The 16,690-nt window shown below is 33.3% G+C and overlaps 1 protein-coding gene across 1 annotated transcript in view; it reads left to right on the top strand.

The window, feature by feature from the left end:
* Positions 1 to 9,317, top strand: part of LOC106465881 (guanine nucleotide-binding protein G(o) subunit alpha) — a 68,017-nt gene extending 58,700 nt beyond the window's left edge. Inside the window, exons 6-8 of the mRNA XM_013926121.2 lie at positions 1,953 to 2,082; positions 4,581 to 4,734; positions 6,314 to 9,317. Coding sequence (XP_013781575.1) covers positions 1,953 to 2,082; positions 4,581 to 4,734; positions 6,314 to 6,501 — 472 coding nt within the window. The 3' untranslated portion in view covers positions 6,502 to 9,317. The remainder of the gene's footprint in view (positions 1 to 1,952; positions 2,083 to 4,580; positions 4,735 to 6,313) is intronic.
* Positions 9,318 to 16,690: the final 7,373 nt, after the last annotated feature.

Here is a 16,690-nt window from a genome sequence, read left to right as displayed (position 1 = left end):
TTATTTGGGATATTGTTTAGGATAACAATGAACCTCTTTAGTATAGTGATCAACGCTGGTTTTACCTCCCATTAGTTCAAAATATTATTATCTATAGTTAAAATATTAGCTATATAACAGTTCTGTATACATTATGACATTATAATATTAGTTTAGTTATATTACTTTTGATGATTACTGTTCTATCTTTTCTTTATAAGTATTATTATTTTTATTGAACTTTCTAGTTTCGAGTGGTTTATGGGGTTTTTTTTGTGCTTTTACAGAAGATTTAACGTACGTTATTACCTCCTGTAGCAGCTCTGTGTGTTTATTACTGTGAGTACTTATAATAAGAGCTGTTAAGTTTGTCAGACACACCATAAACCATAAATTATTTAGCATGTTGTTTCCTTTGTATTCTCCACCCCCCCTCCCCCTTCCCAGTGGCTCAGCGGAATGTCTGCGGTCTTACAACACTAAAAACCGGGTCTCGATACTCTTGGTGGGCAGAGCACAGATAGCCCATTGTGTAGCTTTATGCTTAACTACAAACAAATCCTTTGCATTATTTTTAACATTGTTAAATTCCAATGGATAAATCGAGTATTATTTCAATTTTGTATTCATAAACAACAGTTCTTGTTTGTACTATTGGAATATTACTGCAATAAATTTGACACAGTTTAAACAGTAGCACGTGTCAAATACAGATGCCACTTCCCTGTAAGGGTGGCTTAATGGGTTTTTTATACCAAAAGACGAGATGGGAAGGGAAAACAAGTATAATAATTACTAGTTTTCAAAACAACTTTCTTCTGCTTCAGTGTTCTTCTTCTTCTGTGTTCCCTTGGTAAGGTATTTTATATTATTTATTGTTACTTTCATTAACAGTATTGGTTATGCTATCTAGTATATCAAATATCGTTACTTTTTATTCTCGGTTATCGTTTATTATTGCAACGATTGCTTTGCGTTGTTAGCTTAATATATGTATATAGGATTAACCTAATTCTCCTGGCTGAACCCGGTAAGATATTATTGGGATTACGGTCGACAATATCGTTAATAATGAGGGTATCCAGCTGATGAAACGATGTGTTCTAATCTTTATAAGTAGAAACTTGAGAAATGTATATTTAACTAGCAGTACTGATTTTTCAGGCTAGTTTTTAGTTTCCTTTTAAGTACAAAGCTTGCTCTGATGGGAAGTTATTATTAATTACAGGTTGTTAGCTTTTGTTACTGAAAAGGTAACGTAAATTTCATACGATTTCAGTCTTATGATAGACGTCTTATTAATTAGAAAGTCAAATTCGAGCTTATCAGTCTCTAAATTCATTACAGAAGGTAAGACCTGTAGTTTTGTCCTTACTTAACTATCAAAACGTGTTAAACGAGTGCTTTACCAACTGAGCTAAAGGATTAACCCACATGCGGTTCTCAGTAGAGCACTTTTGAACAATCAAACTACGAATATTATTTCACTATCACAAACAAGGCCCCCGTGGGGTAATTTCAAACTTATTATTACTTCATCGGCTCACATTCGAACCCGAGATCTTTCGGATGTGAGATGAGTGTTCTGTTAATTGTGTTAAAGGGTTAACCCGCTCGCGCTTCCTCGTAAAGCACTTTTGAACAACTATCTCAAACTACCTCACGGATAAAGTACAAAGACTGATACTGTTTTTATTTTTTGGGTATAGGATGAAATGTGATTAGTAAATTATCAAATTTTATTCGTTAAAAGAAAATGAACTAAAAATTGAAAGAATTCGTTTTTTTTATTGATCTTCACAAAAGGCCACATATATCTCGTTTTCCCATAGGAAATAAATCAGGGTTCCTTCTTTTTTGTGGAAGACTGGTAGTTAAATGAGGAGAAATTACTACTGAAATAATGCACTAAATAAAGATAACGTGTACATTTTGAATAAATGAACGACTAGTGGTTAAACTTTTCATTTCAGGCTTTTTGACGTTGGAGGACAAAGATCGGAGCGAAAGAAATGGATCCACTGCTTTGAAGATGTGACTGCTATTATATTTTGTGTAGCTATGAGTGAATATGATCAAGTCTTACACGAAGATGAAACGACTGTAAGTTTGAAGCGCTTGACCTTCCATTAGAAAGCAGGTTATTAAATTAACCTTCAAATTACTGACTTATTTTTATACGATTCACTACCTCCATATATAGCAGCATATTTCGTGATTTAATATTCTTGCTTAGTAAACCAGTCAGCGTAAAGAACTGACCAATTAGTAAAATCATTCATTTTTTACGTAAAATATATTAAGGACCTTGTATCCAATAAATTCTTGGACTAACAAGCAATTTCATTACTAAATAGTTTAGAAAAATGAGTTTAAAAGGCTAATGAGGAATTCTAGAATTAATACTTTTGAACTTAGAGTGAATTTTCCTGTTCTGGAATTTTATATATATATTTCAATTTTAGTATTATTAATAAATTTTTGTGTCCCTCCCCTGCGATCACGTACTTTTTTATCTTGGAACTTAGCATGGTCTGTTGGTTAGGTCGCTCGACTCGCAATTTGCGGGTCGCGAGTTTAAATCTTGTTACAGAACATGCTCGCTGTTTCATCCGTGAGGACGTTATAATGTGACGGCCAATTCCAGTTTTCGTTCGTAAAACTTCCCAAGAGTTAACGATGAGTAGTGTTGACTAACTGCATTCCCTTTCGTCTATTACTTCAAATTTAGGGAGAGCCAACGTAGGTGGACCTCAAGTAGTTTTGGGTGAAATTAAATAAGAAACAATACCTTTTTCGCAGAACAGACTAATATATTGTTTTCAGCGATACACTGCTTTTCTCACAACAAAAACAAAACGATTGTTTTTGTGATACTCTACTTTTCTTGCAGAACAAAATAAAGCTATTATTTTCAGCGTAACTGCACTTTTCGTGTTGAACAAATTTGTTTTTTGTAATACACTAATATTCTCGCAGAATGAACTAAACCCATTATTTTCTGCAATACTGCATGTAGTTTTCTTCAGGCTCGGCGGTAGCACGTGCGCTATGGGGAGGCGCTAACTAAATTAGGTGAGGATCGTATTTTGTAAAAAGTAATCCAAATCAATTAACTTGTATTCATTACTATTACACAATACTGTCGCCACAGCATACAAGGAAATAAGTAAATTCTGTGACAGCGCAATAATATGAAACATGTAAACAGCACGAATTACCACATTATAGATCTTTCCTGAAAAGTAGTCTTTTTAATTCTTATTAACATATTAGCAGCTTTACGTCTTAGCTTCTTAAGACTCATCCACACTGGACTAAAGCGATGCTAGCGACGTCACCCAATGTCAATCCACACCATACACACAAACTGGAAACGTTGGAAAAGACTGGTAAAAAATGCACGACTCTACTCATGCGTTCCTATTGGATATACTACAGGTGGGCTGTCCTGTTAACAAACTGGTCGTGTTCTGATAACAAGAACCCTGATATCCACAACAGTAGTAGCCTGTAGTTTGAACTAATATTTTCAGCAATTTATAACTAAAGTAATTTTATTGTTTTATATATTTGTGTATCTGTGCAAATTCCTTCTTTGTTCCTTTTTATTAACTTTAAAATATTTTAAAGTGCAACATTATTGTTATTATTACGTTGTTGCGGTTAAGCGCTACATAATCATTTGTATTATTATTATAGTCCGGGTTATTTTGAATAGTCAGCTTGCTTTGAGTCCTTAGACAGGTTCAATTTAAGCTATGAAAAAAAATTATCAAGGGAAACGTCGCGGGCTGCTGGTCTGGATATTCCAGTTTGAATGCAGCACTTTTAAATTATTCGCTCGCGTTCAGTGTAGAAATGAATACAGTCGTTCAGTGAGTAGGCCGTCTACAGAGTGCAATAAACAAATACTGACGCACACCAAATTACTGTAAAGTAACGAATGTACATATAATGCTTATATTCAAATAACTTGACAATCTTGCATGTATAAATGTATATACGCTGTTGTAAATAATCCGATTTCCTTAGACACAGTTATCCACCCTCCCTTTATTAGTTACAAAATCAGCTGTAATTTACCAGTTGAATTTACTTTTCTGAATAAATAAACAAATAACATGTATGATAAGAGACATTAAACATAAATAACAAAAGAGTAACACTGCTCAGCACTGGAATATGGCACCGTTCTCGAAATGCGAATATTAGAAAATACCACTAACCACGACAAAGGGGCCTCAGCAAAGGGTTTGCTAAAAACTGTATTATTAAAAAATATAATTAACTCTAGATATTTTACAGAAATAGACTTATTATAATTATTTTGGGCTTAAATTTAACTTTATTAATAATTTGTCTTTGATTTTTTATATCAATTTGGAATCTGAAACTGGGTGGAAACAGGGCCTAAACTAGTGGACAAGGTCCTTAAAGTCACCCTCCCCGTGTCGCTGACGCTGCTTTACTTGTTGAACGAGCTAAAGCTATTTTTTCTGCAATGCACTATTTTTCTCACAGAACAAAATAAAGTTGTGATGTTATACTTTTATCGTAAAACAAATAACAGAACCATTGTTTTTCGTTTCCTACACTAGAACCGAATGCAAGAGAGCCTGAAGCTGTTCGACTCTATCTGCAACAACAAATGGTTCACGGACACTGCTATTATTCTTTTTTTAAACAAGAAAGATCTCTTTGAGGAAAAGATCAAGAAGTCACCCCTAACAATCTGCTTTCCTGAGTACACAGGTAAGTATATCGCTGTGCTTCCGAAAAGCCTAGACCTATATATATATATATATATAGCTGGTCTAGAAGCAAGAATGTAAAAAGATATTGAACAAATAGTGTGGAACAGATTAACAATTAATTAAGGATACTGATTCAAATATTATGGGCATCTACATTGTAGCAAAAGTAATACGCGTGGTTATTGTACAGGGATACGCAAAGCAGTAATATTGAAAGTTTTTCTCCCTCCCCCCCCCCCCCCCCATCCAAAAAAAAATACAACGAATGCCTATTTACATTTTTACGTAGACCTACTTCGTATTTTTACTGAAGTCGTTATTAAATGGACAACAGGGACGAGTAGTTTGCGTGCTGGACTGTAAATCCAAGAGTTTGTACTTTGCGGCTTGGCGATTTTTTTATTTTTTTTGCAATTTTCTTTTAAAGATAATCTGAACATTTCCTACTTGGCGAATTGTAAATATCGAGACAACCACCAGGTTGCCATTTCGTTTATTTTTAAAATATACAGGAATCTCCCATTGAACTAGTGTAAATTATATAAATTGATAATAAAATAATGAAAACATGATAACGATAATATTATTTTCATTTAATACACATCATGGTTACAATCAAAATTGATTAACTAATCAGTTATTTATTCATGTGCGTTTTTTTTTATTACGCTAAACATATAAATTATATTAAATGAATAAGGATTTTATTATTTGAGTCATCATGATATTTTGTCGTTGCCTACCGTACTCATTAAACCTAACTAGGCTTATCTGATGTCTTCTCATCGAAACAAAATTCTAAAGATTTCAGACATATATGATTTATTAACAATATCAAAACCTGCTTCTCAGTTTCCAAAACACTTAGATCCCCATAATTTATTGAAATGTTTAGGTTCTGCAGTACATAAGTGGCGCTATCGTTAGAGAGTAATGGTAGTCATTTTCAAAAAAATAAAAATAAAATATTGCAGCCTTCAAACGCAGGAACCCCCAGTGGCACAGCGGCATGTCTGCGGACTTACAACGCTAGAAACCGGGTTTCGATACCCATGGTAGGCAGAGCACAGATAGCTCATTGTGTAGCTTTGTGCATAATTACAAACAAACAAACGCAGGCAAATTTGCTTACGACAATGATGTCTATTTGTAGAATACTAGATTTAGACCCCTCCCCCATTTTTGTTTCTTTGACATGTGGGCCAACATCGAAATATTGCAATAAAAATGGATAATTGTTTATGGGAGTAGTTTGTTAATGTAGTTATTTGTAATAGTAACTAAAAATTACTTTAAAAAATCGAACATCCCGGACCTGTCTCTTAAACTCGACTTTTGACCTTTTCTCTTGGGTACCACCTACTCATTGTTAGATTACAAAAAAAAAATGTATTAACAAAAGGTAATCAATCATATATATTTAAAATGCAGAGATTTGAAAGGTTCGGACAGGAAATCTAAGCATTGAGTGTTGTTCTTAATATATATATTTCAAGATATTAATTAATAGTTTATTAAGCAAAAACATCTTTGACGTTGAATGGTGGCTTTAAGTACATTGTACGTTCTTCTGACAGGTGCCCAAGAGTATGGTGAAGCAGCAGCTTACATCCAAGCTCAGTTTGAGGCCAAAAACAAATCAACTAATAAGGAAATTTACTGTCACATGACCTGCGCTACTGACACAACCAACATCCAGTTCGTGTTTGATGCAGTTACAGACGTCATTATCGCCAACAATCTGAGAGGTTGTGGGTTATACTAAACTCTGAAGAGTGGGAAGATAAGGAAGGAGAAAAATTAAAAAAAGGAAGAGAAACAGACAGCCAGCAGCTGACAGTATAATGTCCGCTGAAAGCTATCTGTTTTTGATTCACAGTGATGCGCTTCTGTTCTGTTTCCTTTCAAAAACCCACAATTTTATACTGTTTGCTGTCTTATTACCTTGCAATTTAAAAGAAACGGCCCCTTTTTCTATGGTGTTTCTCTTGATTTAGTGTCGTAATTATTTTCATTGTAGCATTGTCAGTAATTGAACCACCTAATTATATGAGATTTGTCCAATTTGAAATAGCTAATTTAAAAGGCAGAGAATCAGTCGGAGAAAACAAGATGCATTGTGAAAGATTCTGGTCAACCTGACCGACAATTTTTGAAAGAGTTAGTTTATGAAGCCAGAAACAAAAAGGTTCCACTTCAGACTTATAGCCCCAAGTTTGAAGTGATCTTTTTTTGTTAGTCTTGTAAACCAGAGCATGTGCTATTCACTTGATGAAACTGTTACGCACCAAAATGTTGAAGGTCTTCTGAGATTCGTCGGTAAAGGAGCACCAGAACTGATTTCAGCTCTTCTACTCTTGGGGAACGGTTAAAATCAGAAAGTTATTTTGTGGTGAAAGTGAAGATAATTTATAGCTACCTTGACCTTTTATAATCGTTTTGGACAATTACCCACAAATATACTTATCAATACTATATTTCTTAATTGACTGTGGACAAGTGTTTTCGGAACACAGTATTATTCCCCTTAGCATTGTGAAAACTTAACATTAGTCAAACCTATTTCAAGAGTGGAGTAATGTGCCATTATTCTTCAACATGGGAGCGGTATGTGTAAAACTTCTCTGTTGTCAACGTCCATCTCTTTGTCAGCGCATCATAAACATCTGTTAATTAAGCTTTTCTAACCTTGAGCTAATTTTGAATAGTTCAGGAATCAAATGGCTTAAGTCCACCCAATGACGAGAACATCGGTTTAGTTTTCTGACATCATGAAATTTTGAATAGATGAGTGTCAATTGAGCACTTGGTTTAAATAAGTGCAAACCGAGCAAACGGAATTCCCAAAGTCATTATGTACCTAATTTATGGAAGCTAGGTATTACCATTGACAAATAAATATGTCAGCCTTACTGAGGCATGTGATGTATTGTTATTTAACTTATATTCTCTCAATTAGCCTTAGCTGTTTTTCAGTTTGGTGCAGTTAACAACCAACAAGTTACGTAATTATAAAAGCGAGTGGTGTTCAACCCTAACGTAAAGTGAATTTTTCACAATGATATATTGCTCTGAAAACATTCTCTGTTACGTTGTTATGAAAGCGAATAGTACTTAACCCTGAAGTACAATGAACTTTCAACAATGATATATTGTTCTGAAAACATTGTGTTACGTTTTTATAAAAGCTAATAGTATTTATCCCTGACGTACAATGAACTTTCAACAATGATATAATGTTCTGAAAACATTGTGTTACGTTGTTATGAAAGTGAATAGTATTTATCCCTGACCTACAATGAACTTTCATCAATGACATATTGTTCCGAAGACATTGTTTTACGTTGTTATGAAAACAAGAAGTATTTAAACCTGATGTACAATAGACTTTCAACAATAGTATAGTACTCTAAAAAACATTATGTTTTTGGGGAGCTCCAAACATTCCCTAAAATTAGAAAAATCTTGCACAACAAAGAAGAAGAAAAGCCAAAGTGAAACACAAGTTTCAAATCTTAAGAAATATAACCAGTTAATATAAGTGTTTATTTTAAGCCTCTTATTAATGAAACAACACGAAAGGAGAAATATAGTAACTTTTTGTTTCCCTTGTAATTGTGAACCACTTTTAGTGTTTTCCATTTAGGGCTTATAATTTAAAACTTACTTCTCCACGAGGATCGCTAGAGAATGGCTAGTTAACATAAAATCATAATATATACTTTTGATGTTGAAACAGTAACATTTGTGCGTGTACTGCAGAGGTCAAAGCTCGGGACCCATTATATTAGACTGCTAGCTTTATCTATGTTGTGGAATAAAAACTTACAAACCTAATAGGTCTGTGGCTAAATTACCTAATATTTGGTAAAGCTACTAGTATATATATGTTTTTTTCGATTGTCAGTATATACAGGCTTTCGATGCCCTTGGTGGGCACAACACAAATAGCCCATTGTGTACCTTTGTTTCTAACAATATACAAATAAACGAAACAACCCGATGGTTATACCTAAGCCATAGGGACACTTAGATGGCCGTTTAGCCAATGATTCGCATAAAGTACAGTTCGAATTGAAAACATTAAATGTTACAAAACAAAAAGCTTGTGAAAACTGTAATTAAAAAATTAAGGTTGACAAAACAATCGACTTTTAGAAAAAAAAAAGAAGGTAAATTGGCTGTATGAGATAGTAAAGGAAAATGATCAGAATCAACAGAGAATTAAAAGAATCATATCACTGAATTCAGAAAGCGCGTTAGCCAGAATTAAGATATGCCATTTTAGAGTGAAATGTCATAGTGAATGGCTAAAAGTGGTTGTAAAATAGAGAAAAACAATGCAAAAGCTCCAAGTGATATTGAAGTGTGGTCTCCAAAGAGATCATTCTTGTAAAGGCTCTTGAACATTTGGACCTTTTTTATAAATTCTTGTTAAAATCTATAAAATCATAATATTACTTTTCTTCCAGACGGTTGCCTGTGTTAACAATGACGGATTTAAAAGTAGGCAAACCATTCTAACCACAGGATGTAAAACCATATTTTATAAAGAATTAAAAACTGGATTAAGGAAACACACTTAGGCCTGATTAGAACTCATGGGTATTGGAAATCCTTCTCAGGGTCGCACTACAATAGTTCTGGTCTCATCTACGGATTTGAAAAACAACAATAGAACAATCTACAAATTTGAAGAAGGAAAAACATGTTTGAACAAACATTCTCACAGCCAATCATATAACCTAGGGATGTTTAATTATCCAATAAGAATGATGACTTAGGTTATTGTACCTCATCCAACAATAAGAGTTCAACATAATTTAAATATCAGTAGTATACAAAATTGATTAATTAATAAAAAATGAACCACAAGATTTTGAAATAAAATGTGAATAACCCAATTCAATTTTAATAACATTTCATATACACAGCGTGGTCACAAGTAAATAGACGCCACCTTTTCAGAAAAAATTAAGTTTTTCAGTCATATTCACATGAATTGATATATTTATAATTTATTTAATATTTATTAATATTTCTGTATTAATAGAAAACATGTACAGAACAAAAATGACTAAGGTGAGTTAGCTAATTAATCAATCAGTTCAGAGTCAGTTAATGAATTAGATATTGCGCCTATTCGTCTGTGGTTCATGGTCAGTTGAATTAGCCAGTGTTTTATTACCAATCAGTTAGTGAGGAATTCTGAAAGTAAGTTTATTCTTAAATTAGATTTACATTACTTGAAGAATTTATGCTGAAACATTGTTTTTGAAGTTAGGCCTATCATTGAACGTATCCCGTAGCAAATGTTATTGATGAAATAAATTAATTTGTTATGGTTCATGACTTCATAATATTTTATAAAATAATTTAAAAGGGTTTACCCAACAACAGAACACATTACAACACATACGTCAAAAGTGGGATTCTTTTGGTGAAAGAAACATTGATTAAAATTAAAGATGACAACAAGAGCACAAAGCCAGATCGGAAATTTGCTGTAGATGATGAAATACTGGAAAGAGACAGAAAAGTAAAAGAATGGGACATAAAATTAGAAGAAATGGACAAAAATTAAAATATCAAAAATGATGGACAAGAATTTAAATGTGGAGTTAAAATACAGATACGTAATATTTAAAGAAGAATTAATAACAAGAATAGATCTGATTGAAAACAAGATTGATGAAGCAAATGGAGATGTACAAAAGGATTACAACAACAGAAGAAGTACAGAAAGACTGTAGTGACAAAATTGATCAAGTACAAAAAAATTCCATGAGGGAGAAAAGAACATCAGTGACGTAAAAAACATTTAGAAAATAAACTGGTAAATGCAAAGATCAAACTAGCTATACCTCTTCCTGCATCTGCCAAAAAATTTCATATTACATTAAAACATGGAATAGGAGAGCCTATTTGGTCTACACCTGTTACCATTTTGCTTGTGCAATCTGTAACTGCAGGATCTTCCTAGACTAATCCAGCCATATCATTACAAAGTCCATTTCCAGAAGTTAGCTGGCCACTTCAAGATTATTGCTCAATCAAGAAACCAATGGACTATGATGGAAAGGTACCATGAGAGGTATATCAAGCTCAGTCAAAATAATTCCAGAGTGAATGGGTAGAATAATGAACAACAACCTACTCATCATGCTACCCAGTAAAAGTACAGGATTTAACGATATTAACCAACCTTCCAGCTGAGAGCCATAACAATTACCATGCGTTGTTAGCTGCCTTATCTAACAATTTTGTAGTGACGCACCAGAATGAAGTAGCTAATTTAAAGTTCAAGAGCATAGTACAGAGGAAAGAAGAGACCTTAGCCAAACTTGTGAAGATAAGGAAAGGTTTGCCAATTATCTTACTTGGATGCTTCACGTGAAACGATGGATTCAATAGCATGTAACTGAATTATTAATGCCATAATAGATAAGGATATGCTAATAGGTTGAAGCTAAGTAGGTGTACATCTTTAAAAAACACTAGTTGGTGATGGAACTTGAATCCATCAATAAACAGCTAAAATAACCATATAGATGTTACAGAATTATCAGATCGAATTTTAAGGGTGAGAATGTTCGGTGACGAGGTTCGATTCCCTGACTTTCAGATCGCGAATACAGTGCCCTAACCACCAGGTCATTCCAGCCCCCAGGATTTCGCAAAATACATTTTCTCTACCAGACCGCCACACACGGCAACTTTAAACAATCAGTTGACACATTTATTTTAGAAAATGATCCTTTAGACACCTGCAGTGCACAAACACTTTCATACACACACTGCCAAAATACGTCTTCATAACCACTACTAATGTACACCAAACTTCTAAAAAAATTAAAAACAAATCACTTAGGGAGGATAACATACCTTATGTCTGTCTTAAAGGATTCCATCTTTTATTCAGATACCTATCTGAATTTTTCACATTTGTTCTATGTTCCAAACAAATTCCTGCAACGTGAAATACAGCCTAAGTGGTCGTGGTATATAAATCTAGCAAATCACCACAAAACAAAGAGAACTACTGACTAGTCAGGTAGTGACCGCACTCTAAAAGAAATCAAAGTATTTAGAACTTTCAGATTTTCTATTGCTATGGAGCTCTCTCTCTCTCTTCAGATTCCAGAGAGTAGTGCTGTCTCACATGTCTGTAGACTCACCATACTTCATTTATGATGCCAAGTAAAATAATAACTAATTTTCACGGCATGAACGACACTGGCAAACATGATAATATTTCATTATATTTGTGGTAAGAAATTAATATTAGATCTATTATATTTCCAACACTGCGTTATTTATATAGTCCCTTAGGGATTTTCAAGAGATAGAAGAATGTATAATAATGTTCCAAGCTCACTATGTTAATTATATCAATTACCAACGATGTGTTTGCTCAATCCAGAGCTCATCAGTTTGACTGGGACTCAACAAACACTCTTCTAAGAAATTCCATACAAACAAAACTTATGAGTAAAACTTTAGTTGTAAAATTTTCTCTTCTATCTACGGCATAAACTCAAAACTGATTGATTAACAAACTCACTAATTAACTGGTTCATTGTGTAACTGGCTGATTTATATAGATATTCACAAATATCACAACAATTCGAGACATCACGTTAAATCTTGACACTCAGTAAATTTCTAGGTTCCAACATGTCTTCACTACATCATGCCAAAATTACTCTAGCAAACAACACAAAACAACTAGATAATTTTTTTACACTTGGCCAAACACTGCCCCATCTCTTAATTGTGAAGTCCCTTGAACAATCCTAATATGCAAATTAAGCAATAATATATCAAACTTACAGATTTAGTAATAAAGTCAGTATTTACAATTAACAAAAAATATTGAAAAATATACATTACAATCACTAAATCGTTAATCAAGTGTGCTAAACAAAGCACAATCATAATTTTGATTTGAAAAATCTTCATTATATTATTTACTCTCTCTGTACTGTCCATTCACAATTTCTTTACTGGTTTTTTTTCCATGACTTATGGTACAAAAATGGAATGACTTCTTCTCTTGTTCTTTATCATCACTTGAATAATTGTTACTTGGACGTTCTTTCTAGGAAGATGGTCTAGAGAATCTATATTTCTACAAGAAGTGTATTCCAAATATACAATTCTCCTCGAATTGTTTACACATGTATAATGTGGTGTAGAGTAATTTCCCTCAGTGAGAATGACTTTCAACTTTCCTCCTGCTGGAACGTCATCTCCACTTGCTGCTCACATTAATCCATCTTCTTTCTTCATACATGAAGGCAATTTCCCACCACTTATTACCAGATTATATTGAACAGTTGTAGCCATAGAACCAGTGTAAATCAATACGTTGCAAAGATTGCCTTCAATGAATCTATTAAGTCGTGAATTCTCTAAATAATTAACTTCTTATCTCAACTGGTGTAGATGGAATATGCTCAATTGAATTTTGCCTATCAATTACAGTTATTCCTGCTTTCCACGGTATGTGCCTTTGATCTGATTAGACTTATGCTTATGGCATTGTCTCTTTGGTTTATTGTCATATATTTATTCCTCATAGTCTCGACGGTAATGCCCATTTTTCCCACACGTATATAACATTACCCTTTTTCTGACATTTTTCACGAAGTGTATTCCTTTTAAGCTACAGTTAAAACGCGTATTGTCTTATGGTTAACTTCTTTCATTTTTGTAACTAGTTCTCTAATTAATCTTTTAGTTCTTCTAGACCACCATCAAAGAGAGTTGATATTTCCACACTAGCTTTATTTCAACTGATTCGGATTCTAGTTCCATTGCCAACTGGACAGCTTCATGTAATATGTACATATATTTTGCTTTAGTCTAATTCGCATATCCTCATATGTTGATGAACCCATGATTTCACCTGTAACATCCATATAAGATAACTTGGCAAGCTTATCCACATTTTCTACAAGTTCAACTAAGGACTTATTCTTCCTCCTTACTCTGCTGATAAATTTTGCTTCGGAAAAATTCTTTCTCGTGTGTCACTCCAAACCTATTTGATCGTTATTTCCCGCAAACATTTCGCATAACATATTCCATATTTTTTATATTTATTTACTTTTTGTTTGTTTTCTGTTCAACCATAAATAAATAATCTGTCAATTCACACAAATGGATATGCACATGCATAAGTACCCACTATCAATTCTAACATTTAAATACATTGTTAGGTTGTTGAATGTTGATTTAAATACTAAAACCTTCTTTTCCGTTAAAACTTGTGTACTTGAGAATGATCGCATCGGTGATCGAAACGTCATACCTGTTCTAAAAATAAATATCCCTTACTATAAAAGCTGTAACTTGCAATAAAATAATTTTATTTTGTAATTTTTGAGCTCACGGGACAATTATTATCAACATTGAATACAGATAATGTGTTTCAAAGGTAAGGTGGAACAGATATGGGAATTTTCAAAAAATAAATCGCTGTTTGTTCCAGATAGATATGTCCTTAAATTTATATAGGCATACCATACGTTTCCTGCCTTCTTATTTTACTTTTGGAAGTTTCAAAATTTTTCATTTAGTCTGATTCTGTGATCCAGAAAACCATTGAGTTATGAGTTATTTTTTGTTGTTGTTCTAGTTAACTTTGTTATTCTCTAGTAGATGATACCCGTTCGGCTCATAATAATATTGCATAGTGCAAACAGGTTAATGGCAGCAATGTCTTTCACTGGCCAAGTAGATGATATCTAAAGGTTATGGCCTAAGCCATGTTGTATAAGAACGACCAGTAGTGTTGGTCGTTATGTGTAAGTACAACTTTCCTGTTATGTAAGGAGCGTTAGATTGATACATTTCTTCTTGGTTTCTAAAGTGAATCTCGGCGGAAAGATATCTTGAGAGACAACAACTGATTCAGAGATCCAGTAGAAAACGACAATCTAGTGACTACGCAAGTACACACACTATTTTGTGCTTTGATGGAATAATAAAGCTTGTTTTACATTTTTACATCGCATGTCCAGTGTGTTTATTTTCTGAACCTAAAACTCAGTCATTGAGTTAAATTTTGAATTACTTCATAATTTCCTGATTAACATCTTGTTATAAACAACATATTTGTTTGTTTGTTTTAGGGCAAAGCCACATTGGGCTATCTGCTGCGTTTGCCAAGGGAAAACGAATCCCTGACATTAGCGTTGTAAGTCCGTAAACTTACTGCTGTCCCACCGGGGGATCCATTATGAAGAGAATTTATTTAATACTCGTGTGGAAATCAGTTTCACCTGGAAATACCATAAAAAAACTGAAAAGATTACCATAAAGATATAAAGAAGAAAATTAGGTATAAGTGCTCTAAGTTGAAAAGCGTTAAATTGACATATACGTTGTGAGATTTACACAGCTGTAGGAAAGGTTGGGATTTGGTTAATGAAGAAATGAGGAAATTCAAAAGAGTTTATGAGAATCAGCTAGCTGATTATGTTAAAAATAACAGCAAGATTTTTTTAATGTGTTAATGGTAATCAAAATGTTAAAATTGGTGCTAAGTTTTTGATGAAGATTTTGAAATGAGTGAGTTTTTAAATGTTTTTTCTCTTCTGTTTTTACAAGAGAAGATGTCAGCAATTTTAATGACCCTGATCATTCTATGGAAAATGTTGGAATTAACCTGAATAATACAGAAATTAATCCCTATTTGTTAAGCAGAAAGACTCAGAGATCAAAATAAACAAAGCCAGACAAGGTTTTCTTCACAGTTTTAAAGGAGATCAAAAATAAGATATGCGATCTCTCTCTCTTTCATTTTAATAAGTTGATTAAATTAACAATTATTGGACCAGCCCTTGTAAGTATTTGCAAATAATGTTTTATTACTTAAAGTCAAGTTTGGTTTGGTGTGTTTTGATTTTCGCGCAAAGCTAAACGAGGGCTATCTGTGCTAGCCGTCCCTAATTTAGCAGTGTAAGACTAGAGAGAGAAGGCAGCTAGTCATCACCACCCACCACTAACTCTTGGGCTACTCTTTTACCAACGAATAGTGGGATTGGCCGTCACAGTATACCGTCCCCACGGCTGAAAGAGAGAGCATGTTTGGTGTGATGGGGTTTCGAACCCGCGACCCTCAGATTGCGAGTCGAACGCCCTAACCACCTGGCCATGCCGAGCCCTTAAAGTAAAGTAAGAATGTTAAAAGGATGGCACTGATATTGGAATATTATGAAAGTGGTTAAAATAGATCAACGTGTTAAACTTCAGTTAGTAGATGTCTAGATATTCTATTATAAATAATGAGAAATATTTGCAGCAATGATTTTTCATAATGTCAAGGAATACACTTGAAGTAAATATAAAGTTGATGTGGGTATTAAAAACGTTGTTACTTCTTTTGTATTCCAAATAAAAGTTTTTATAATAGTGCCATATCATCTCCATCTATTGAGAGATAAACAAACTTCTAAGTATTATTTTTATAGGAAACCACAGCTATCACATTTGTAATAGAGCCTTGTGAGTATTTTGTTTATAGATAATCTATTTTGGATTAAACATATATATATATTAAAATATATATAAAAATCTTGCATAATTTCTGAGATTAATAACGAGAGTTACAAAACTCTGAAAGAAGAATAACCTGGTGCAAAATGGGAAATAGAATGAAAAACTGGTCTATCCATTTATTTCTTAAATAGTTGGACAACTTATCCAACTGAATAGTACAAAAGATTAATTAATATCGTCATATACGATTATCTCTAAATTTCTTATATAAATATTGAGTTAGTTTACGAGTAAACACTATTAACTACACCATTCATATAATACCCCCTCCAACACTGCACAGCGTGGTCACAAGTAAATAGACACCACCTTTTCAGAAAAAATGAAAATTTTCAGTCATATTCACATCAATTGATATAGTATTTCTTTTTGTACCATTTGTACTT

The sequence above is a fragment of the Limulus polyphemus genome, unplaced genomic scaffold, assembly GCF_000517525.1.
Source record: "Limulus polyphemus unplaced genomic scaffold, Limulus_polyphemus-2.1.2 Scaffold2085, whole genome shotgun sequence".
In the NCBI taxonomy this organism is placed as follows: Eukaryota; Metazoa; Arthropoda; class Merostomata; order Xiphosura; family Limulidae; genus Limulus; species Limulus polyphemus.
The sequence above is the reverse complement of the archived record's forward strand: the minus strand, read 5'-3'. Positions and strand labels throughout refer to the sequence as shown.